The sequence below is a fragment of the Halichoeres trimaculatus genome, unplaced genomic scaffold (genome assembly GCF_033239565.1).
Source record: "Halichoeres trimaculatus isolate MK-OKI-2021-1 unplaced genomic scaffold, fHalTri1.1 fHalTri1_scaffold_3, whole genome shotgun sequence".
In the NCBI taxonomy this organism is placed as follows: Eukaryota; Metazoa; Chordata; class Actinopteri; order Labriformes; family Labridae; genus Halichoeres; species Halichoeres trimaculatus.
The window spans coordinates 34,160,231-34,186,552 of NW_027437181.1; the positions used below are offsets into that span (position 1 = coordinate 34,160,231).

General features: G+C 40.0%; 1 protein-coding gene across 1 annotated transcript; it reads right to left on the bottom strand.

Annotated features, from left to right (window-relative positions):
- On the bottom strand, positions 1-25,187 carry LOC141787655 (ATP-binding cassette sub-family C member 12-like). The gene is made up of 31 exons (XM_074666226.1): positions 25,111-25,187; positions 21,889-21,948; positions 21,522-21,679; positions 21,222-21,368; positions 20,936-21,083; positions 20,458-20,694; positions 17,422-17,595; positions 16,672-16,819; positions 15,504-15,652; positions 15,308-15,415; positions 13,624-13,857; positions 11,477-11,548; positions 11,231-11,355; positions 10,381-10,453; positions 10,066-10,269; positions 7,692-7,826; positions 7,265-7,361; positions 6,065-6,121; positions 5,857-5,949; positions 5,650-5,753; positions 4,794-4,961; positions 4,401-4,627; positions 3,738-3,875; positions 3,412-3,601; positions 3,231-3,320; positions 2,870-3,059; positions 2,595-2,754; positions 2,436-2,514; positions 954-1,067; positions 560-724; positions 1-475 (listed from the first exon to the last, which is right to left on the bottom strand). Exons 2-31 carry the CDS (start codon positions 21,940-21,942, stop codon positions 383-385), a joined length of 4,131 nt encoding a protein of 1,376 aa, XP_074522327.1. The 5' UTR covers positions 21,943-21,948; positions 25,111-25,187; the 3' UTR covers positions 1-382.
- Between the last annotated feature and the right edge of the window lie 1,135 nt (positions 25,188-26,322).

Genomic DNA, 26,322 nt, shown 5'->3' on the forward strand with positions numbered 1-26,322 from the left:
TCACAATGTGCATCAGTTTTTTTCAGTCTGGGACTGTTTTTGTAGTGGGTTGACAAGTAGCAGAAAATACACACAAAAGATCAATAAATAATATTATTTCAAAATATAATATACATTTCCATATTTACTCTTTTGGAAAACCTTTGAAAAGACATTTCCAGTGTTTATATCTGTATCGGTATAAAGGAGTCACGGGCATTTTACTATTTACAATAAAACATCCTTCTTTTTTAAGCCCATCTCTTTAAACTTACAGCTCATCTTCCCTTATGCAGCTTTGTTATACGTCACACCTGAGCACCACTTTAGCCAAATAATGGGGATAGAAATAAATAACTCTGGTTAAGCTGCAGTTCTTCTTGGTTTGTGTTGCTGTGTTGTCTCAGGTGTTCACAGTGTTTGCAGCATTCAGGAGTGAGGAGAAAAGAGAGTCCGGTCTTTGTTTCAGCACATCAGGATGGTCCAACTCTGCCACCTACAGGACACAGAGTTCACTGTTAGTCAGATTTTAAGGTCACAAAAGTTTTATCTTCATGTGTTTGTGCTCCTTTCTCATTACCTCTCCATCGTCCATCACCAGGATACGATCTGCGTCTATCACTGTGTTGATGCGATGAGCTATAGTGAGCATGGTGCATTCCTGGAAGGCTTCTTTTATGGTGTTCTGTATCAAAGCGTCTGTCTCTGCATCGATGGAAGCTGTGGCTTCATCCAGGAGAATGATCTGCAGGATAACAAGAGGGATGATGAGAGGAATTGTGGTTTAAGAGTGGGACAGGCCAGCTGACTTAGAGAAGCAAAGGTTTTAAAGGAAAACAACAAAAAAAAATCAAAATTAATAGGACAGAACACATTGTGTAATCTGATATGTTAAAGAGGAAAAACATAAAATGAGAGATGCAATCCTAGGAGAAAGGCATCAGGAAAATGCATCAAGAAAAGCATAAACAAACCTTAGAGTTGCGGAGAAGTGCTCTAGCCATACACATGAGCTGTCTTTCTCCCACAGAGAAGTTGTCTCCATTCTCTAAAACTGGAGCCTGTAGTTTCTCCTCCAGCCGTGAGATCTAAAGAGAATAATACATTATAGTAGTTCACATTAATTCTGATACCTTTTTAGCTAGAGTTCACAGATCCCTTTGGACCAACAGGTCAACATGGGTCAACCCAACCTTCAAATTATAATTTGTCAATTGAAAAAAACAAAACAAAAAAAACTGTTTGATCTGGGATATATTCACAACCTGTGTAGAGAAAGTGACTTTACCCTGAAAACTATGGGAACAAATGAACTACACGTTTTCTCTTATCAAGTGTATGTTAACATTGTTGTTTGAGTTGAGGTAACTATGAAGACACCCCATGAGGAAAGGGTTGCTGCCGCGAAAAAAAAAAAAAAAAAAAAAAAAAATTGAAAAACAAGCGCGTATAAAAAAAATTGAATTGGATATTAAGAAGTTCACAATTTGAAAATACTGATGTTATGGTGTCATCTTAACCCATGTGCTGCGTGTCGCTGATGTGTGTCCCTCCAGACAGAATAATCGTCCAAACCCTAGTCACACACAGTCATATACTGCAGTCAGGAAAACTCTGTTGATGCTGTACCAACTGAGTGTATAAAGCAAACAAGCTTCCAACTACAAGTAACCAGAGAGTTACAAAGTACAAGTGGAGTTACAAACACTTAGTGATAGGGCTGCAAAATTCTGTGAATTTTCAGAGCTGGAAACTTTCCACAAGAATTCATGGAAATAAACAGGAATTAATGGGATTTAAGTGGGAATTTATAATGATGAACTGAAACATAACTAGAATGAGTTTACAGGGAGAAAGTCAAGATGCACCCTTTTTTTTTTTTTTTTTTTTTTTTTTTTTAGGATAAAAAATAGGAAAAAAAAAATAATAGCAAAAATATAATACTGGTCAGTGTTAAGCTGAAATGTTGATCGCCAATAAATTTGAAATTGCTAAGACTGGCCTTGAGATCAGGATGAGGACATCCTCCTACAGAGACCAGAAAACACTTGATGAAAATAAGAATCAAGGTGCATTCATCCTTCTTGGTGCCTGTTTGTGAAACCGAACTGCTCAGCTGTGCCACCATGCCTTATAAGGTCAGGTTTTACTGCTCCCAGCAGGGACAAGAAGAAAAACAGGATACTCTACTGTGTGTGGCTGAGTAGGAATCCAACTAAATTTGATCACATGGTGTGGGATTCAAAACAGAAAATATTCCCTTTGGATATGACCTGAACCAAAGTATCCACTGAAGAGAACGTAAATCATCATAACGAGGAGCTTTCACTCCCCATCAAAGTCAGCTCTTTGACCAAAGGATGGAGCAAGTGAGTCAGTACTCCAATGCCCATCAACAGACGCCTGAGCTCCAACACGTAATGTGACACAAACATACATGCTCCTTCTTCACATACCGTATCCTTCATGTAGGTCTTCTCCAGCACCGCCCAGATCTCCTCGTCTGTGTATTTATTAAAGGGGTCCAGGTTATACCTGCAGATGAACAAATGTTTTCTCAGTTTGTGTTAACATTTAGCTCTGTAGAGTCGCTCATACATGTTAGCTCTGGTTACCTGACTGTGCCAATGAACAGCACAGGATCCTGGGGGATGATGGACAGTTTGCTGCGCAGATCCTGTAGACCGATGCTCATGATGTCCACTCCGTCGATCAGGATGGTTCCTCCTGCCGGCTCCACCAGCCTGAACAGAGCCACACCCAAAGAGGACTTTCCTAAAAGCACAAGTCAAGTCTGAATTAAAACATTATAACCAAAGGTTTATGCAATGTGCGCTCACAGCAATATCAAAAAAGATGTGACTGAAAAACAAATGCAGTCAGATCTTACCAGATCCTGTCCTTCCCACAATGCCCAGCTTCTCTCCGGCTCTGATGGGGAAGTTGAGATCATTCAGGACGATGGGTGTATTCTCTCTGTACCTCATCTTATAGCCCTGGAAGGTGATGGCTCCGCTCTTTGGCCAGCCCTCTGGGATCTGAGCCCCCTTCATGTGTCTTGGGGCCTCAGAAGTACAGTCCTGAAAAGGATAACACTTCCTTCAGGGGAGGGATTTAGGATCATACATAACTAAGAAACTTCTGGCCTTCTATTGTAAAGGTCTACTTTGCAAGTGCTCTTCATAAAGATCAGTCTCTTGTGCAATATCAGGGACTCGTGGATAAAAATATTTATTTTCCTGTAGTCTGACCGTGATGTACTCCTGCAGGCGCTCCACTGAGTTGAATCTTGCCTCCACCTCAGTCGCTTGTCTCACCACAAACTGAAGCATGCCTGTCAACTGGACAACACACACGCACAAATGTCTGTAAACACAGGTCTAATCATCGCTCTTGTTAAAAACATGTGAATAATTCTCTGGGCAAGTTTACCTGTATAGTGTAGGACAAGGCCAAGCCTTTAGCAGACGCACTGATGAGCTCATCCCCACTGAGCACCACAAATAGAGCCACTAGAAAAGTCATAGCAGTAGCCATGAAGTCCAGCCAGAAGGAAAGCCAGCGTGTCCCAGAGTGGAATAATAAATAGTGATTGGAGTTCAAGTCATTCAGTGTCTTAAACCTGCAACATGACGGAGGGAAGGCGAAGCACTGTGAGAACAGCTCAATAACACCAAGGACAGAGATCCTTCTGATAAAACATCAATCAAAGCATGACAGGTCAGCAGAACTAACTTGAAGAAGCTCTTTTATCTTACAGTTTTATGTGACTGTCTCTTATGTTGTAGGCGTGGATGGTGCTGAGGCCCTGCAGGGTGGAGGTGGTGAGGGAGATGCAGGGAGAGCGGCTGATGTTCTCCAACTTTTTCATGTGACGAATGCTCCTCTGGAAAACACTGAGGAGGAATCAAGAGTGAAAGTCAGTGGATCATAATGTCACATTTTATTTCAGTGTTTCCCAAAGCAGAGATCCTCAGTCAGTGACCCAATCAGTGCATGTGGTAAACACCATGGCCAAATGAGGCCATTTCATTACAGTACGTTATGACCAATGCTCACGTTTGTGTGATGACTGGACGTGCACGGGTGCAAAATCATCCTTAACTAAAATTCCTAACAGAAGCTTAAATAAAATCAACACAAGCACAATTTTTGCAGTCTGGCTCAAATATACCCTCTAATTTGGTTTTGAAGTATCACAGGTTTAAAAGGACTCAAAGGACAACAGTGAAGTCTCTTGTGAAATGGAAATTTCCCAGCATAGTTATCTGTAGAACAGAAACCAAATCTTGAAAACTTCACTTCATCAAAGGTAGCGGTAGGTGGTTGTAGTGTTTCTATGAATCAGGAGTCAGTTTAGATGTTTCTTTGGTTTCTGTGAGCAGTTTTGGAGGAAACATACAGAGCTGGTATTCACTTACAAGAGGATGATGGTGAACAGAGCTGCCATAATAACCACAGCTATCAGCATGGCGGGGAAGACAGTTGCAATGATGACGATGGTGTAAGTGACGAGTAGAGTAAACTGTAGGAAAGGGTCCATGTGAAGAGGAAGAACTGTGTCCACTTCCTCCTGATCTTTGGAGAAGCGGTTGATAATGCGGCCAGTTGGTGTTGTGTCAAAGAAACTCATGGGACTGGCGATAATCTTAGACAAAAATACAAAAACCTTGTCAGGTGGCTTTATATTCTGATACGTTTCTAACAGGTTTCTGAGATGCTCCATAATTTCAATCACTTATGGAGTGTGTAGAGAACTCAGTCTCAGTGGGTGATGCTTTGTAGACCGATGGAGATCACCCTTTCCACTCTACCTTATTGAACATGGTGTCATGGAGTTTGCAGGCAGCGCCCATGGTGGCCCGAGTGTAGAAGAAGCACTTTGTCAGGGCGAGTAACACCATGATGACAACTGTTAAGCCATAAATCATTTGGTAGAAGTTCAGGTCCGGGTTTTCTGAGACTTCACCATCGGTCGAAGTCTATTTAGGGAAAAAATACAATGCATGAGTTAACACTTAGATGGGAAAATACTTCATCAGCACAACATAGGTGTGTGTGTGAGTGTGTGTGTGTGTGTAAGTGTGTGTAAGTGTGTCCTACAAAACAAAGACACCAAAAGTTTATATTAAATAAGAGTTTCACATCTCCTGTCATGCAAAGTAAAATCACTATCAACGAAAACAAAAACAAAAAAAAACAAAAAAGACGTAAAACTACATCGTATTCAGCAACAACAAAACTGAGTAAAAAAGCAAAAATAAAAAGAAAGGAAAATGACAAAAAAAAAAAAAAAAACTATATAACAATCACATTATCAACACTGCGACTGACTACATCAGCAAAGACTGTTTTATGTTGGCAACAGCCACAACAATACAGTACTCAAAACCACAACAACTACAAAATTCAAAATAGCTACATCACAAACAACAAAAAACTACATAATTATCAAGGACAAAACGAATACCAACTAAAACAATCATCAGGCCAACAATATCAGTTTCTACTGTAACGTAAACAACAACTATAAGCCAAAAAAACATTAACATAAAAAACCTTCACTGTGTTCCTGATGGAGCATGCAGGATCCTTGTTTGTTTAGGATCTCATCATAACACATAAAAACATGGTGTGGTTGTAAATAAAAATAACAGGAAGTGTACTCACCCCGTTACCATTTCCCAGCCAGTAGCTGAGCCACCAGTTACTGAAGGCCGTGGTTCCCAGTAACATCACGATGATCAGCACAGTGAAGAAGGTAGCAATGTAACCTGCAGCAAAACAAAATCACGGTTAGACCAACCATCATTGACTGTTTTTTGTTTGGTGTGTGTGTGTGTTTTTTTGTTTGTGTTTGTGTGTGTTGTATCTGACCTCCAGCTGCCTTGCAGTACTGCTGGTAGACTCTCCAGGACACAGCTCCTTCTGTGAGGGCCTCTTCACTCACCAGCTGGTCACCAGCAGCAGCTTGAGGAGAAGATGACAAGATTATTTTACACAGTGCTCATATTATATATTCAACAGAAGCAACAAATTAATTTTAATTAATTAATTTCAAATGAAATAAGCTCAGTAGACCTACAGATTTTGTCAGCTGTTGCTGTAGCTCCAAAGTCCTGTTCGTCCGACATGTCGAAGGCTGCAAAAAAGCACAGATTTTCAGGGGACATTTATTTAAATTAATAGGTTCTTGTTATCTGTCCTCAGAAGATTTTTGCTGAAGCAAAAAAGAGGCCTCACATCACGCTAACAAAGCACCACCTCCCCTGTCATATAATACAATACCTACTCTAGGCATTTGTAGATTTCACGTGGGTTTAGAACACAACTTACTTATGATGTGCCAAAAGATAAGTGCATCCTTTACGGTAAAAAATTAACCATTTCTAATGCGTTAATCCTTGACAAATCAGAGGGAGCCGTTAACAGCTTTGATTACCTTGCATTGGGGGAAACACATTTTTAGTTGACTGGTTGCAAAGAGGCTTCAAGTGAAAGACAGAAGCGCCTCCAAAGGACGGATGTTAATTTTTCCCTGATTGAGCCACTACCTCAAAGAGGGAAATGAGGGTGTTCTTGTCTTATTTTGGCATTTCCATTGAGACACTACGGAAAAATACTTTAAAAAACTATTGGAAAAAGACAGAAGGGGGTGCCAAAGCTCCAACTTGATAAAGGTATGAGACAGGGCAGAGCAGAAGGCAGCCATCATCTCCCATTAAAAATGAACTGAGCCACATGTTTAGCTCTGGGGTTAAATCGTGCACTTTAGCCTGGACTAAAATTTGATTCATTCCCTCTTCTGCTGTGTTTCCTTTTTTATTATCTGTTGTATCTTCAGAACAATAGCAGAAAAAATCCCATAGAAAAAACCTGAAACAGGAAGAAAATCTTGCTGTGGCTGTGCAGACTCCTCTCCACCTTTACGATCAGTGTTAGAAATGATCACGCTGTAATGATTTTGTTGTAGTTATGGTCCGAGAGGCTTCACTGATTTTTTTGTATGTTGCTTTTTGACACTTAACTTGACAGTGGGGGTTTTATTGGGATAAAGGGACATGTTGTAACTTATTGCCAAAAATCTTTTTGTTCTAATCCTTCACGCCACACTGCTTCAAGGGATCTGTGTTCACAACTTCAACAAAAATGTTAACACTCATTTACAGATGTGTGTTTGCGCAAAATTCTGTGCCTAACTGGAGTGTGATCTGTGATGCTGAATTACACAAATATGCTGCATGTAAACTATGCTGGATTAACTTTTTTCTCTTTGTTTTCTTACCCATGTTCACTATCCCACTGTCTGCTCGATCCCTGAGATCAATTTCCTTCAGCTGGGTGACATCTTGAGGTGAGGCTTCATCTCCGTCTGCCTCAGTCTGTAACAGATAAGCACAAATAAAAGTACATCGCTGAGTCTGGATAAGACGCACATAACTCACTTTACATCCACAGCAGATAGTAAACATTAACGTATGTCCTAACAGTATACATTATGTTCCTGCCTTCAGTAAATCTCTGACATCTTTCAATATTTGAGCTCACAACAACTTTATCAGCAATGTCCTTTTATTACAGTGACCTTCTCTTTTATAGTTTCTAAGCTGATAAAACAACAAAACTGCTGAAGATCTTAAAGCAAATACAGAGTCAAACAACTTAAAGAGAGGAGGCTTATGTTATGAATATGTTTTTTTTTTTTTTCTTACCTCGGATAGCTCTAACTGGTAGTTGCTGATGAGCTGAGCATAGCGTCCGTTGACTTTCATCAGGGCCTGGTGGTCCCCAGACTCCAGCACCTCACCATCCTCCAGAACCAGGATGTCGTCACAAAACTCCAGATACTGACGGATGAAAAAGAGGGCAAATGTCAATAAAAACTGTGTGTGTGTGTGTGTGTGTGTGTGTGTGTGTGTGTGTGTGTGTGTGTGTGTGTGTGTGTGTGTGTGTGTGTGTGTGTGTGTGTGTGTGTGTGTGTGTGTGTGTGTGTGTATGTGTGTGTGTGTGTGTGTGTGTGTGTGTGTGTGTGTGTGTGTCCACTGCCAGTGTGCAGTTATTATTTGTTCACCAGTCAGTGGTACACTCAGACTATTTTGGCTGGGGAGGCCAAACTTGGATTCTAACTTTTGGAAGAGCAACCTGGTGAACATCAAGGATTACCACGAAGCAAGAAGTGTTTTCTACATAAACCACATTTAAACTTAAGTTACATAAGAACTAAAGTGATGTTATACATCTAGGATATGTGATGTTTATTTTGAAAGGAAACTCAACAGAGTGGCAACTTTTCAATCCAATCAATTTTACTCAGTAAAGGTGGTAATGCGCTCACTTCTATACTTCTCATTCTAGTAGCTTATATAATTTGTAATTTCTGCCTTTTTCTAAAATACTTATTGAAAGTACTGTTAGTTTGAGGCACTTTTAAGCACTCCATAACTTCCCCCAGGGCTGCCATTCTACAAAGTAGTTGAGTTCACCAGCGTTTCTCTACGTATCCCTTTACAGGGAACCCAGGGAAATACTTGAAAGTCAAAATTCCAACATGGAGTGTTACTGGAGGAAATGCCAAGACTATTTTTAGTGAAAACTGTCAAAAAACTGAAATTTTAGTTTGCAAAAGTTACTAAATATAGTTCCCATTAAGCCAATAAATGAATAAAAGATGTCAAATTCTGAGATGGTCGTACAATTTGGACAACAAATAACCACCCATCCATCCATTTTCTTAACCCCTTATCCTGTTCAGGGTCGCGGGTGGCTGGAGCCTATCCTAGCCGTCACTGGGCGAGATGCAGGGTACACCCTGGACAGGTCGCCAGCCAATTGCAAGGCTGACACAGAGACCGACAACCATTCACACACACACTCACACCTACAGACAATGTAGAGTGCTCAATTAACCTGGCGAGCATGTTTTTGGACTGTGGGAGGAAGCCAGAGTACCCAGAGAGAACCCACGCATGCACAGGGAGAAAATGCAAACTCCACACAGAAAGGCCCACCGGCCAAGCTGGGAATAGAGCTAGTGACCTTCTTGCTGTGAGGCTGCAGCGCTACCCATTACACCACCGTGCAACCCACAACAAATAACCTCTGTCAAAAAAAAGGTTTTTTTTTTTTTTTTTTTTTTTTTTTTGTCCAAGTCATTATTTAAAGTATTAACAAAATAAATATCCCACCCTGCAAAAGTGTTTTAGCAACCTGTTGAAACACAACCCAAAAAGCTAGTTTCACTTTAGGGCGGTTAATCACGGTTTAGGACTAAGGGAGGGGTCATGATATAACGAGGGAGGAAGCGTGTTGTAAACAGTGAATCAGACGCTTGTAATGGATGATATATTGGGAGCAAATTCTCATGAGTCTCTTCCTCAGAGAACACAGCCTAAGCAGCACGTGTGTTGGGCAACTTGTTTGTTTTTCATGTTGTGGCCCATGATAAGACAAGGTCAGAGCAGACATATAAGCCAAGTGGTGCTCAGGATAGAGTGAAAACAATGTGTAGATGGTCATATCTACACACTCACAGCTCTTTACACCCTTACAGTCCCATTCCGTACCTGAGATGAAAATTCAACTCCAGAATTCTACCATACAATTCAGATCTCCATCTCAATCTAAAGGGAAAGCAACAACACTACATGACAGCAGTGTCACACCAGAGCTGCAGCTGTTAGCACAATGTGCTACACAGCTGGCACAATGGAGCAGGTAGGTAGGCCATCTCATGTTTACGTAAAGGACCTTCAGAGACAGAGAGCAGTGCTCACACAAAGGTAATTGATAATTCAGCTGTGCTGGCTTGCTAACAACAATTCAGTACAGCTTCCTGAGCTCTGATGTACTTTAATGACAACAGGAGGAAATCTAGTCACAGTTAGGATGATGGTAATAAACTGTTATATTAATAAAAACAATGTTTCCATTACTGTACAATATCTGCAAGCTGTGTTACATCCATAAATATCTAAGTGGAGATCAGGCAGTTTGCATTTGATTTACTGTCAGTGGTTTAGTGGTTCAGTGGTTAGACTGGTGAGGTGCGTTTTAGAGTAAATTCTGTGAATTTTATGCCTTTCTAACCTGAAGTTGGTGTGTAGCCAGAATGATGGATTTCCCTTTGAGCTCCTTCTTGATGCATTCTTCAAAAATGTGTTTCCCCACATGTGCGTCCACAGCGGACAGCGGATCGTCCAGGAGGAAGATGTCTTTATTGGAGTAGACAGCTCTGGCCAGGCTGATCCTCTGCTTCTGCCCTCCTGAGAGATTCAACCCTCGCTCACCAATCTGCAGACAAAAAGGCAGATTGTTCGACAAAAGACAAAACCCACTTCAACAAACATTTAAATGAATCACTCTTGGTTTAAAGAGCTGAGAACAGCATCAGAGAACACTAACCTCAGTTTGATCACCAAACGGGAGGATTTTCAGGTCAGCTCTCAGACTGCAGACATCCACAATCCTGTCATACCTGTGAGGTGAGACAGAAACACTTGAATGTCAAGTAAAGGCCAAATAATATTTCACTATCAGGGCTGCTTTGAATTGTGATTCAACTAAGATAAATTAAACCATAACATGTGTATGATTTAAGAATTATATTTATCAAACTCACATCATTTAATTTTTTTTTTTTTTCTTCAGAAATCACGACACAGTGCATTCTGGGCCTGGATGTGTATCAAACATTAACTAGCTGTGGTCCATGGTGTTCAAACATTTCCATGTAATCAAATTTTATATTTGCTCATTCTCTCGTTTTTAAGGCACTGTGATAGTGGTTTTGCCAGCACAGAGTGTTCCTGACAGTTTATGAGCAATAATGTGAGCACAAAGTCGCTGCTTACTTCCATTCATACCTGAGAGCAGGCATGGATATCAGGTGAATGACATGACTCATCAAAACAACACACAAAGTTAGACAGGGCAGCAGTTTTTCTTTCTGACAGACAGCACACCGCTGCTCTCTGATGAATGATCCACTCTGATAAGAGGCTGACCTTTGACCCCTCAGATGTAAGCTCAGAGATAAGAGGAACCTTCCCCTAGTTAAACATTCTCACGTGAGAATTTTCTTTATTTTATAGTTTGTGTCTGCGTGAGGAAGAACTGTGGTGACTCATTATCATTACATAAGGTCTCAGTGATGCTAACAACTCCTCAGATTGTTTCTACATTCAGAGGTCACACATTCGTCTGCAGCTGTTCACACAGAGTGACAGTCAGTCATGTGGTGTTATAGAATTACTTGGCCTTGTTGAAAGGTTCCCCCATCAGGATGTTTTCTCGAACGGTTCCATGAAATATCCAGGCCTGCTGGGAAACGTAGGCAAATGTCCCATTAGCTGAGATGGAGCCACTAAGGAGGTGCATCTGTGAAATGATAGAAAGAGGACGACAAAAAGAAAAGATGTTTGTGACACGGCATCTGGTTTAGAGACAACAGTAAAGAGAAGTCTGAGTCAAGATCTTTAAAGATAAAGGAGATGCTTACCTGCTCCAAAATGCTGGAAATCAGTGACGTCTTTCCACTCCCAACATTCCCACAGACTCCCAGTAGGTTACCCTACAAAAAATCACACAGAGGATTTTAGTATCTTTACCACAGTTTCACCAACCTGGATCTGCACAACCAGCCCACAGCGATGAAAATGGACCATGTGTAGTAATGCTGAAAAAAATATTGATTAGTGGTAAGCATGATCCAGTTTAACACCTAACAGATGGTACATTTAATGCAGGAAGACCCCACCATTGCAGGCGCTAATGGCTGGATAAACGCACCTGTAAGGCTGTTTAAAGATAGCAGAAGCCATGCCTGTGGGTCACCGTCTATTACAAGGGATATTTAGTGACAAAACAATTTCTTTGAAAAAGTATAATGATGTGGAGCTACACAGTAAACCTGGATAAGTTGAGTTTAGTTAAAAATACTTGTAAACCGGTTACCTTAAAAAAATAAGTGATGAAACAAGTTAATTTAACTCAACATCTTAAGTAGTTATGAATAGTATGGAAAATCATTCTACTAAATGTCTTTAATCAAATAAACCTGATGCTTATTTGTTACAAATTAAAATTTTAAGTAATACTAAAGAAATGTTGCATATCGCTGGAAAAACACAATAAGTTGACCTTACTCAAAACTGAAAGATGTGATATAAATAAATTTGCCTTTTGAATTAGGTAAATTTAATAATAAAAAATTGAAGCAGATCTGAACAACTAAATCTAATAACATTTTAAAGTACAGTCTCATATCCACAGTGTTCCCTTCTCGCTCATGTTTACAACTGCCGTCACAACAAAAATCAGCTCTAATTTCAGAACTTTAGAAAACCATGAGTGAGGAGGGAAGGCAGTAGACATAAGACCCTGCTGTAGATTGAAATGGCACTGGCCCCATGGCACTGACTGGTGGTCTGTGCTTTGTACCTGTTGACTTTGCAGTGTGCGCCTAATGGTTAATATATTTATAAATAAATTTTTTGAATAGACTATCATGCTATTATGGCCAATTTCTACATTAAGTGTAGTAAGATATGTTTATTTATTTTTTGACTCAGCCAGTCCACACCACATAGAGCACAGACAGCTGATCGATGCCACGAGGAGCACAGACAGCTGGTCCATGGTGTGACACACAGACAAAGAGTTCCACAGGGTCTTATATCGAGTGCATCCCCTCCTCTCTCATGGTTACAAAACACAGTCACAAACTAATGATTTTAAGTTGTGCTTACTTAAATATTAACAAAAGTTAAATCTACTCAGAAATCATCAGTTTCAACTCTGAAAACCCAGACATTTGAGTAAATTGAACTTGCTAACAAACTTTAAGTTTTATAGCTTAATCCAATGTAATTTGAACCTTGGAGTTTACAGAGTAGACAGCAAATTTGGATTCAGTAGACAACATTTTTCAGTCAACAGATGAAGTAAAGGAGGCCAACGTAGTCTCAAACCAGCAAGTCTCACATATTCTAGTTCTGCAAGTTTGCTTTGCTCTTTTCTTTGTGTGTGGTGAAATGTTGGAGTTCATCAAATTACTGCTTGTAGAGTTATTTATCCTGTTACCGGGGCATTGCTGCGGTGCTTGTTCCCAAAATCAGCTTTCATATTGCTATTCTTTTTTTTTTTTCCGGGTCTTCTACTGTGTGCTTGAAAACACCACACGCATTGACCCTGCTCAAGATCATGAGCCAAACTTTCCTTTTCTCTTTGTTTATCTTTGACAATTGACTGGCTGATAACAACTGTTTGCTCCTCCTACATTCTTGTAATCATCAAATGTCCATTTCTTCTGCTGAAAAAGGTGTTTCTTGATTATCTGTCAGTCATACCCCTATCGCTCACCAGGTTAATCGCTGTTTATGCACAGACAGCATGCACAGTTAGAAATTATTGGAAAAGGGTTTTCAAGAAGGTTACACAGACAAATGGCATTCTGCATCTGCCTACCCTTTATGGTGTGATTAGTAAACTGGCCAATTATTTGCAGTCATGCAAGAGGCTTACGCTTTTTATGCTTTTTTACGCTTAGGGTGAAAATCAGCTGTTTCATAATGGTATCTAAAGACTACTGGTCCTGTTTGTGTAATAACTGAGCATACAGACCCTGGTCAAAGAGTGACAGCTTACCTTGGGCAGTGTGAATGAGATGTTCCTCAGAGTTGGCTGGTTTGATTCAGTCTTCTCATTCTTGTGCACCATGTCCTCTTTGTGTCCATTCACTCCATTAGCTGAGCTGGGTGACAAACCTGTCTGTCTGTCCAGTTTACTCCAGGATAGAGTCGCATTTTTCACCTCTATGGCGGAGTTGCTGTCTGTCATCTGCACCATGTAGGGCTCTGGATTCTGAATCAGCAGGATTTTCTGAAAGAACCAAACACTGAGTTTATGAACGGCAAAGAGAGCTGATGTCTTCAGGGGCCTGAAATCCCTTCAGCACCTGCTGCTTGATTTCAGCTCGACTTACTAAACACTTACCCGTACATCTCTGCAGAGTCCAGATCCTTTTATGAATCGATCAACAAATAAGGGAATGATTTTTCTTCTCCTGTGACAAAGTTAGTTTTGTAAAATGATGATTTAATGAATAATCTACAAGTATAGGCTAGCTACTACTGATAACCTCACTGTTCCCCTGTGTCCCTCTTGTGCAAATACTACACGGTCAGTGTTGGGTCCAGAAAACTAACATGACAAAGGCCAACATGATCAACCAATTGGGGCCTTAAAATGGAAGCGGTAACAAATAAAGCAATATCCATCACACCAGAGGGTCTTTGAGGAGTTCGAAAGCAAAAGTCTCCCTTCTAGATGTATACCTGCTGCTAATCCACACTTTAAAATGAGATTATCAGTGCCAATATAGGTTATTTTGAAATGCTACTTCTTAGCTCTCCAATTGGGGAAGCAAGACCCGATTGATTTAAGGCGCATCCGAATCTCTATGACAATGCATCACCAGCTGAGGAGGTTCAAAAGTGAGATTTGTTTTTTTCTGCTTTAAAACTATTTCTATGATTAATTTTGACATGATGGTGAACACAAAAGTCTAACTGTCATGACAGAAAAGGACAAAGCAGAAGAAAGCTTAACAGGAAAGTGATACAGCCCGAGCTAAAGGCTAAAACATGAGCTAAACTGTGATATCGCTCATTCCAACCCACATGCAGCAGTTATTCTGCAGTGGTCTGTTCAAACTTGAGAGTCTATCAATAAAATGAAGAGTGAGGTTACGTTAGCTCTGACTGGTATATGACATGACCAGGATTCACTAACGTTACACATTACTGACATGTCTCACAGCATTGAGCTGTCAGTAATGCTACCTATGAACGGCTGCTAAAATACTACAAGAACTGACAGTTTGCTTGTTGACATGTCAACCTATGGATACGGCATACCACTGGGCTGCTAGTAGTGCTACACATCGCTGGCTGACATGACACTGACGGTAAAAACGTATGTTTGCTTGTTGTCACATTTCAGACAGTGCTGCGAAACTGCACTGGTAAACACCTTGCCTCGCTGCTTACATCTGGTAAAAAATAATCTTGAGCAAAGAAAATTTGTTCCAAAACAAACACATGCCTGGTTAAAAGTCACATTTTTTCGACAGTGTGTGTGAGACTCAAGGCCAGAAGGTGGCGGTGCAGTCCAAGTAAAAAAGATCCACCTCACTGCATCTTTAAGGTAATCCAGCCACAAAAGTTTTTTTTGTTTGTTTGTTTATGTCATGCATCAGAAAATAGTCATTGTGTATTAAAATGATTACCATTTTAAAAACAATCTGTAAACAGTACAGGAAGATGTTTACCTTCAGTCGTCCTAGTGCTACTAGAGCTTCAGCCAGAGTCTTCACAGACAACGGCATCAGACCCAGACAGAACCTCATGGAGTTGAAGATAGCAATGGTGGTAAAGGCCTAAAAATAAGTCAACAGTCAAACTTTATCACACCAGAAAATCAGCAAAGGTCACTGTACTCCATGTGCTCCTTTATTTTGTACTCACATCAGACGTGTTGAGAGGTAAACCCAGCAAGGTGTGAACAACGAAGGTGAGAACAGTAGCAACAGTCGGGATGATGCCAGTGATGCTAGTGTTCATATTCTGGATGTAGCAGACCTTCTTCAGTTCTGTCTTTTCTTTTTTCCTCAGGGCTGTGAGCAACAGAATCACATTAAGAGAAAAATAACTTACATTTCAGCCCACACTGTGCAACATCATACCTCTACAAAGCATTAAAAAAATGTAAACAAGTATACATACATGTAAAAAGTCAGAGGTTTTTCCTTTGGTTTAAAACTTATTACATTACAAAATGTGCAAAATGACCCATGCAGCGAATTCAAGGCTTGACCTAAAGGACAATCTCTGTCAAAAAAGACTTAAAATCAACCAACTAAGGTAAAAAAAAGAGCTGGGTTTAAGGTATTTTAACCCCAAAGTACTTCAGGCTATGCTTATGTATATAGACTGTATTAATTCATGGAGCAGTAGAAACTGGGGACTTTGTTACTATAACAGTTCCCTTCGACATGTTTGCTTGTGTTCCCTCCTGTGCAAACGTGCTGGTCCTCTATAGCTGCTTTGTAAACAGTAAAATCAAACTTCAGAGTCTGGAAATAAACCTGCAAAACTATGAGAAACCTGGATTTTACAAAAAGAACATTTCATTCTGCTGTTTTTGGTTGCAGCAGATCACATTTTGAGTGAGATATCTCTGGCTCTGTACACAACAATGAGACACGTGAAACTTACAAAATGTGTCCAATCCAAATGACAGCTAGCATTTAGCATACATGTGCAACATTAGCCCTGATGATGCAATTGTAAACTACAATGCTAAAGGACAGCTCTGTCACGTGAGCGACTGATATATTATGAAAGAGCTTAACTCCCAGCAGGTAACACAGGTTGTTCAAATATATCACCCATAGTTCAAATATTAACAAAGGTAGTCTAAAGCAAACCAGCCAACAGGGGTTGATGGCAACACCAGAAAAGAATCGTTATTTACACATACTCAAAGTTACTCAAAAGATTCATGATTCATTTTTTCTAGAGACATTATTTTGTCAGCCGAGCAGACATTAAGACACAGTATGTGAACAGTGACAGGTTTTAAAACATATCTGACTGAGATAAACAGCCAACACTCAGCCATCTAACTCTGTACCTGCAACTTTTTCCTCAAACGAATCCTCCCAGGCGTACATCTTGATAAGTTTGATGCTGTTGAGAATCTCGTTCATTGTTCTTACTCGGCTGTCTGTTAGCTGTATGGCATTCCATCTGAACCTGGTGATGAGCCTGGCCAGGAAAAACTAAAGCGGGGGAAAAATGTATGAGCAAGTGAGAAAAGGACAAACAGTCACACCATTTGATGTTCATCATTGATTGAACAATTCCTCTGAAATTTGCCAGTTAATTAATGTAGTTCCTTTACAATAGCAGGATGTCCACAATACAAAAAGCAAGGAGGGGTACTGCCGGGGCACTTTTGAATGTGAAACGTGTTTGTTTAGCCTGCTGTGCTTCTCACTCTTTTTCCAAAGGTAAGCAACGCAAAGTAAAAACTATGAAAGAGAGTAGAGCTTTGTGAATTATCTTCATGCACCAGGGTCTTGGTGTAAAAATGGCCAACGATTGAAGCCACCAAGTGCACAGAGCGCATGTAAAACGAAGGTGATTGTAAATCATATCCAATCAAATCAGATCAACTCGATAAATCATTGAAATACAGTATAAGATGCTATCCTTGGAGTTGATCTGGACTTATATGCTGTAGAACTAAAGACTGGACCCTGAATCGAGGTGATTACTCGATCACATTGCAGCCATGATGTGACCATAGTAAAAAAAGATGACTGTGACTGGTTTTGAGCATGCATGATGTCATGACTCATGTTGTTTCTCAGGTACAAACCTGAACAGGGATAAAGATAAGGTAGGTGCAGACTCCAGTCAGTGCGGTCCAGCCCAGGATGATGCAGGCATAGACGATAGAAACAATAAGGAGCACAGGGGAGCAGAGCAGGAAGCTCCCAAACAACACAGCCTCAAACAGCCTGTGGCCATCGTTGGTCAAAACGTTGATCATCTGAACAGGAGATGGAGAGGGACAGAGAGAGAAACCCCCACTTTATGAGACTGTGTCAACTTCCTGGGACAACTTTCTCTTGCTCTCAGTCAAGAAGTGAAGAAGTAAAGAAGTAAATAAGTAAAGAAGTAAGGTATTAACAGGTTATCACAGGTGAACTACACCAATAATAAAAGTTCTGAAAATTAATGCAGTTGAATGAACTCTTTGACCTTACATTACAGGTTTTAAACACTAGTGAAGAAAGGGGTCATTCTGCTTTCCCATACTATGAACCTGGATACAAAGTAAAAAATGCTGGATGTTCACATTAAACATGCAGATTTTCAAACCTTGACATATTCATGAGCAGGGGTCTGCAACCTATGGCTCTGAAGCCTCGTGTGGCTCTAGTTTTCAATAAATATTATTAATATAAAAAGATTTTTTTTTCTAACAAAAGGTATTAATGATGCCTTAAAACTAATTAAAATCATTATAACCCTAATCCTATCCCTAGAACACACCAACTCTAACCCTAAAACACCAACCCTAACTCTAACCCAAACCCTAACCCTAACCTTTAACACACCAAGCCTAACAGTAATCCTAGCCCTTTCCCTAAAACACACCATCTCTAGCCCTAACCTTAAACACACCAACCATGGCCCTAACCTTAAACACACCAACCATAGCCCTAACCTTAAACACACCATCTCTAGCCCTAACCTTAAACACACCAACCATGGCCCTAACCTTAAACACACCAACCATAGCCCTAACCTTAAACACACCATCTCTAGCCCTAACCTTAAACACACCAACCATAGCCCTAAAATACACCAACCCTAACCCCCTAAGCTATTAACCCCAGCCCCAACCTTAACCCTCACACCAAACAAAATCAACATTTTGTTGAACTAAGTAAGCATCACGTCTCACAATAAAGCCTGATACCTCTCTTCTTCACCTCCTACAACATCAACAGCCCACCAACTTCTCTTCTACCTGTGGCTAACCTGAAGTTTTAAAGCAATGGTAAGATCACTAAATTAAAACAACAACAACAACAACAAAAGCAACAACAATTGGAAGACAATACAGATTTAGATGTTGTGTGGATGTAGCAATTTAACTACCAACATACCAGCTTAATATACATGCTTGATGACAAGAAATTTGCAGACAAAAAATGACAAGTAGAGTGACATTATCAATATAAGCTATATTATCAAATTAAAGTCTTTTTTTTTATTTTATTTTTTGTAGTTCTACAATTTCATAAATTTAAAAAACTTCTTGTTGGGTTACTGGTATTACATAGTTTTACTATGTTTAAAATTTTATACACATGCCTTTTGGAGTAGATAAATTAGATTTTTCTGGCTGTGGAATGACATGAATCCAAGTGAGATTAATCACAATGGTTCTTAGGAAAGTAAAGGTTGCAGACCCCTGTTCTTGAGAAATGGAAATTCTGTCTGTAAACTGCTCAAAATGGTCATAAAATGTATCACAAGCTCTACATGAGCTGTAAAGCTACTTCAAGGGTACCAGAGGAAAGGTAAAAAGCTCAATATCCACTCTTCAAACAAAAATCAAGAAAAGATAAAACGTATTATTGCACAAAATATATATATTTTTTTAAATGTAACCCTTGTTTGCAAGTTATGAATGAGGCTTAGACAAAACCAAAACCAACCAACCAACCATACAAACAAACAAACTGTGACTTGAAATAACAAGTTATCCTAATGTCCAGGACTGTTAATGTTGCTTTTTTGTAACCAAACTTGTCCTAAAATGGTTTCTCTTGATGAGTTAAGCAGTGTTCATGACATTTGACAAACTGATAAAGAAATTAAGGTGCCTCTGAATTTAAGGTCCCATATTATGAAAAAAATTACTTCATTAAGTCTTTTAGTGAAATTTGTGGGTCTTTGGCTTTCCTCCCAGCCCACAAAATGTGATATTTATTGACAAAATCTGTATTTAGTAGTGCTTGTGAATGTAAAATCCTGACCTAAAACGAGCTGTTTGGATTTTGGGGATTTGCCGATGTCAGTGATTCCCTTTTTTGACAAATCAAGAGCAAGTCTTACCTGATTAGTCCACTGGGACAGATACCCCTGGACCCCCTCTCCGCCCACTACAGCAGCTGGGTGGGGGATGCCAAAGTTGAAAAGCCATCACTGCTTTGTTTTTGGCTGTAAACAGCCACATAGTTCCTTGCACAAGCTTCCCATCTCAGAAGAAGACAAGACTAAGTGGCTAGAGTTCATTTATCAAGGAAATGTGCCAGCTTAACTAAGTAAAACTGTGCATGTGTGTTCTAGTCACTTCACGGCCAACTGCTTTTCCAACTTTGGACAGTACAACAGAGGGCGAATAGACTGGTCCTGAATCCAGACGCATTACCAATCATCCACCAACAAACCTTGGACCCTGGAAATGTGAGTACTTTAAATGCTGTGTGCTGTGAAGCAGATGTAAGAGCTTTTCCTCAGTGCCCCCCCTGTCTCTGTGTTAGCTTCAGGATGCTAACTTTAGCTGCAGTTAGCCTGTAATATTATGGTAAACGAGCTTCACTGTTTTCTTAACATTGTGCACTCAGAGCTTGTGGCGCCGCTATCAATGAAGCAGAAGAGCAGGGCGGTATCAGCTGTGGCTTATTTACATATGAAGGTCACGCCCACTAAATCAGACCATTCTGAACAGAGGGGCTATGAGAGCCTGGAAACAATGCTGCTGTGCTTGATTTATTGGCTTTACTACCATTTCATGGATACATCAATGAGAGATATTAGACTGCAGAAAAGGAGCATAACATGGGACCTTTAATATTAGTCCTTCGTCTGCTAATGTTTGTCACCCAGTGTTTACCTCTCCCATTGAGACGCCGCTGTGCGCCCGCAGAGAGATGACTTTCTGGTAGGCCATTGAAGAGAACGCCCCCTTCAGTCTGACGGCTGTACGCAGGTTCATCGCCCACAGTAAGGATATAAAGAATGCCTTGAAGAACTCTGAGAGGAACAGACCCACAGCCAGACCAACACCATGGGACACTGTGGACGACTCAGGGTCATCTGCATAGTTCAGGATCTCATAGACCAGGATGGCCTGAGAAGACACACAGGATTGTTTGGTTAGAAAAGCATTTTAATTTTAACTAACTTTTATAAGCATCAAAAGTGAGCCTGTTTCATTATGATCACCATGTACTCGTAAAAAAATAAATGACGATGAAGATATCCTAGTAGCCTGTTTAACAGTCTTGCCTTGGTGTTTTGAATTATGGCAATGACTGAACACAGATTTCAGCTAATGGAAAAGGTTGGTAGCAATATTGGGATAAAATTACCGGGCCCACAAAGGCTGACAACATGGCGAAGACACCAATGAAGAGGGACATTATCAGCCTTGTTTTCTGGAAGCGAAAAACTGCTCGAACCAATGAAGCCTTCTCTTCGCCCACTTTTGCCACTTCTTCCTCCCAAAGTCTGTGCAGCCTGAACAACAAAAGAAACTTCATGTCAACACTGCTAGATTTGTTGACCCATAGCTCAGTGATACAGGAAAAGACTCAAGTGTAAACAAAAATAAAGCATGAGAGAATCAGGATCTATAAGGCCAACATTAAGGCAGACCTTTCCCCGCTGGTGTCTGATGAGTCTATAGTGGACAGGTTGAGTGAACTTGTGTCCAGCCTGTTCCTGAATATCGCCCACATCATGGGGGTCATCCAGATGAAGGTGGAGAAGGAGAAAAAGCCTGCATTGTCCAGGGGATGGGGACTGGACAGAGAAACAAAAAAAAGATGTTAACTCTGCAGAGGTTAAAACATATGGTAGGCATAATCACAAGTGGCTAAATGATTAATAGAAGTATGTTAACACATTCCTGAGATCTGTGTTTCACTCCAGGGGAATCAACTCCTCTGCACTTACTTTGGTGAAGACCAGCGAAAAGGTTTGAGGGTCTGAATGCTCTGGTGGTATTTCCTCCATAAGGATGGTTGAGCTCTTCTATCGATGTTGTCCTTATCAGCAGCGTGTTCGAGATTGGAGGTCATGGATCCAGATTTCATCCGGAAACCGTCTTCTGCCTTCAGAGTGGTGAAAACAAACACAAACATACAGAACAGAAGCAGGAGCAGAGTTAAAAAGAATGAGGAAGACGGGGATCAAACGGCTCCAGATTGGAACACGGGATGTCAGAGGAACAATAGGAGAGGAAGCAAAGTCAGGCAGTGAGAGCAGCATGTGGAGAGGTCATGAGACTTCTGGGAAATGCTGCTGTTTTTACAATACTCACAAAAGAGACTCCTTGAGTGCTCCCATTCTTCTCCAGAGAATAGTCCGATTTCATCGTGTCCTGCAGTAAATAAGCAAATACACCAAGTGTAAACCAGAGTGTTCACCATTAAATCTGCAATCTAGACATTTCTCTGTACCCTGCTCCACATGTGTTTTTGATTTATTGTGGCTGTTCAACAAGATGCTGGCCTGAAACTCTCAGTCCTACAAACCACATTCACACTGTTGTTGAAACTCATTTCTGATAAGTCCACAGCCCCGCTGTCAAACCATGAAGTGCATGAGGAGCTTGGTGCAAACTTTATTGACCCTCAGTGCACCATTTCTGAAAGTGGGCATATCTACAGACTCAGTAAAAGGGAATTATGTCTAGTTCACATCAGAAAAAGTAAAAATACACTGTAATCTAGAGGTAAAAGATAAGAAACAAGAAGCATAGAATGTGCTATCTATATTGACACTGAAAGAATAGTTTTACTGGAAGTCGTAGAGACGGTTAATCCTCCTCCTGCCACTGCTGGAGTTGGGTATCTGTAGTCTTTCTGGGACAAAAGTTGAAGTTTAGCTATATTTCCTCTCACTCTCTAAAAAATAAATGTCTTTTTTTTTTTCTGTAGCTTATCCAGTACGATAACTCTTTACTTTAACTACAACAGGGAATTTGTATTACACCAGCAGAACTGGATAACAATTTTTTTTTCAGTAATCAGTGAAGAGAGGTGAACTCAACCCTAACTGCATTCAGAAGGTGTAAAAAACAGCATCTGTCTCTCCCTCCTTCTGTTAGTTTAAAGGCAGGGTTGGCAGTTCTGAAAAACTAGCTCCTCCAAAGCAGCGCCCCCACTCACATGCACAGGCGCTGATTCCCGACTATGATTGTGAATGACTGAAAGACGGACTCAGCACATCATTTTATGTTTTGTACTACGTTGAGTCATGTCTCATTGGTAGAGGTAAGGAAACACCAAAACATTAAAACATAAAGCTAATATACAAATAAACAAATGTGACTTTTGTCAGTACTTGCAACTGTCGTGCTAGCGTTATCCACTTTTACCTGTGACACTATATCAGGAGTAAAGCTGTAATACAAATCGTACATGAACATTTTTCCCCAGAACTTACTAAATGTTTTTTTTTTGCCCCTGACCCCCTGTCCTGAGAGTTTATTAGACTCTGATCCAGACTACAGCCCAGAGTCAAGTACCTCATCGGGTCAGAGGGGACATGCCCGAGGTCGAGAGAGAGGGGCAGTAGTTAGAGGCAGGGGAATTGAAAAAGAAAAGAAAGCCTCCATCTTTCTTTTCTTGCTCTCTCTAACCAGAGGAGCGGTTACCAGTAATCAGGGTATGGGTAGTTTCTCTGCCATTCTCCTGCTGAGTGTGAACCTGTACACCGCTAAACTCGGGAACACGCATTGAGTCAGGGGCAGTGTGCGCCAGTGAAATGTACGCACAGGAGGAGGGCGAAACAACAGGACAGGATTTGATTGGTTTAACAGATTGGATCCTAATTGATGTGATTGGCTGATGTTTTCCTGGGTTTTCTCCTGCTGTAGATAGCGAATATTATTTGCTGTCATATAAGATCGCATCATGTATTGTTTGCCATTGGGACATATAGATCATTTTAACCAGTATAACAAAAAGTGTATCTAAATCAAACTACTACTAATTATACCTTTAAGTCTTCTGTCTCCTGCGTCTACCCTTAATCATCTCCATTATGAACAGTGCTTCTTGTGTGAATTTTGTTCGATACTTTTGTGAGTTTTGACCTTTCAAAAGTCACTTCTTAATTTATCCTTTCAGCCTTTTGTTTGATAAATCCATTTTTGATTTAAATTGTTAAAATGGACATCTGAACTTTTAATCCTGAGGTTTGAAACTCAAAATATGAAACTGTAGGCATGCACTTAAAAGTACAACCAATTTTTTTAGCGAACTTAATCAGAATGTGTTATCTGTGAGAGTAAAGTCTGTAAGCTGGCTCAGGCAGGCAACTTAAGCTGCACTGATTTTAAAATCAGAGCAGGTGCGTCATTTTCACCTAACAAATATTTGAGCAGTTTGCCCTGCACAAACTCAAACTTTCAGCCCCTTCTTCCCCAGCATCCACCTTCAGGTTCTGACCATCATGCTTTTTCAGATTTTATCACACCATTTCTCAATTTCATCACCATATAAAATTAATTCTGGAGGAGTGATGGAGTCCAGATGCTAATATCAATCTTCCAAAAACACACAGTCTAGCATGCATAAATCCTATATGTGGATATGAATTCTTCAGATCCTTTAAGAAGCCTATTTACCAGATATTGACTTTTAACCATGTCTAATGACGACATTGTGTTGCATGTTTTCTAACTTTTTACTGCAGTTGTCATAGATATCAAAGCAAAATAACACATGATAAGAGTGATTGCTGTGAGCATTTGTGGAGTATAACAAAGTGTTATAAATACAGTTTCTGTTTCACAAGTAAGGAGCTATTTAAAGTTAGATCCAAATAAAGGGCTTCAAATTTCATATGTATCCGAAAGGCAGATAAAGTATCCAGAACGAGACAGAGGTATAACATTTAAAGTGTGTTTAGAGGAAATAATGCTTCTACACTCAGAAAGAGAGAGGATGTCTGTTTTCACCTGTGTTTACTGAAAGAACCTTTACACTGACACTAAAACTAAACTAAAACCAACACAAACACTGAGTAACATCGGCAGCAGTCTGGAATCTCACACTGACACTGCTCTTTTTGACTTTCAACTGAGGTTTTCCCCCATATTTCTTCAGTTTTTCAGTCCACTTCCTTCTCACCTCAAATCACTTCTGTATAAAATGTTTTCTTTTTCCAAAAAAAGCACTGCTCTGTTGCAACTTCTGCTTTGGATTTGTAAGCACGTGTACCAAATTCTAAAATATCCACACTGTTGAAATGAAGTTATTGCTGTTTTTCTGTTCAATACAGTCAGACTGGATGTAACAAAATTACATAACCAGGACAATTACGCACACATAACTTCAGCCAATAAAAATATACTGTTTAAATGTTGAGGATAAAAAATCTGCTGATCCCAAGCTGAGCTGAGCTCCAAAAGATATTGAATCAAATCTAAAATCGCACATCCAGAACAAAAAGGGACAAAAGAACATTATAGCATAGGAAAGCTTGAGATCAAAGAAAGTTTAGATCTGCTGAAAGTATCAAAAAGAAACAGTACCTCAGTGTGGAGGACAACGGAGCGTCACGGCTGCCTGTCAGTACTGACCATACAGCTGACACTGGTGCAATGTTTTACTTGAGTTACATAAGTTTGCTTTTATAGAGATCAAAGGTTGTCCTGTTCAGAGGCCAACTCTCCTCCTTCCTTAAAGAACAATGTGATGAACTAACCAGAATAACTTAAACCGTTTGAAGGAGGAGGATAACTGTGTGAGGCAGCGGTGATCATTACACAATACAGACTGATTAACTTAACACGTTTAGAAGTGACCTGTCATGTTGACACAGCGGCTTTCTCACTGGTTTAATATTTTAAAATGGCTGTAATAGATGATGTTTTATTGATTATGATTCTGGTTAAACAGTGAAATGTGGTTCTTTAATTTCTTTGAATTGTCTTTACATCCCAGCTTCAAGTTTTATTCAGAGAGAAGTATTTTGGATAAGCTCATTTTTTTAGCGACTTTTTTAGTAACTGATGCACCTGGTGCTCTTCATTTTCTTGCCATCCTCATTGTTTACACCATAGGAATGTTTGTTACTGAAATAAAATCTACCCAGTTCTTTGGTTGAGCAACTCCTAAAGATCACTAGAAGAGGATCCATTTCTCAGTTCAGCATTTATTCTGGTCACAGGTAAGGTTCCCAAAAGAATGAGCCCCTGTTAGATATATTCTCTCCAAATATCTAGGCTGCAGAGTGTGTGAGTATCAGACTCATGTTTGTATAAACATGCGCCCAAGGACAAGCTGGTCTCACTGCTTCTTATCACCCAGCCTGTGCTTCAGTGTGTGAGAGCAATGAGAATTTATTATAAACTTAGACATATTATCAATTAACTATATTCTAATGTATCTATATCCCCATTCCCCTCTATTTCAATAATAATTTTCTATTATTTAAACCTTTAGTCAATCATTGTGTCAGATCTTTTAGTATGAGAAAACTACATATAAACAATACTTCTGGGTCCTGTACCAGAGGATGAGTTAACTAAACACTTAAGAGTAATCGGCCAAAAAACATGACTGACACCACTGTCTCAACCCACAACTGGTGTCAGTTTTTAGAGAGGTGTGCTATCAAAGTGTGTGTGTTGAAACAGAGCATGGAGCTAGGAGACTGGGTGAAAGTTTACACAAGGTCGGAGAGACCTCAGACACAAGCTGGAGACAGAAACTATCCATCTGTCAGCCAGATAATATACATC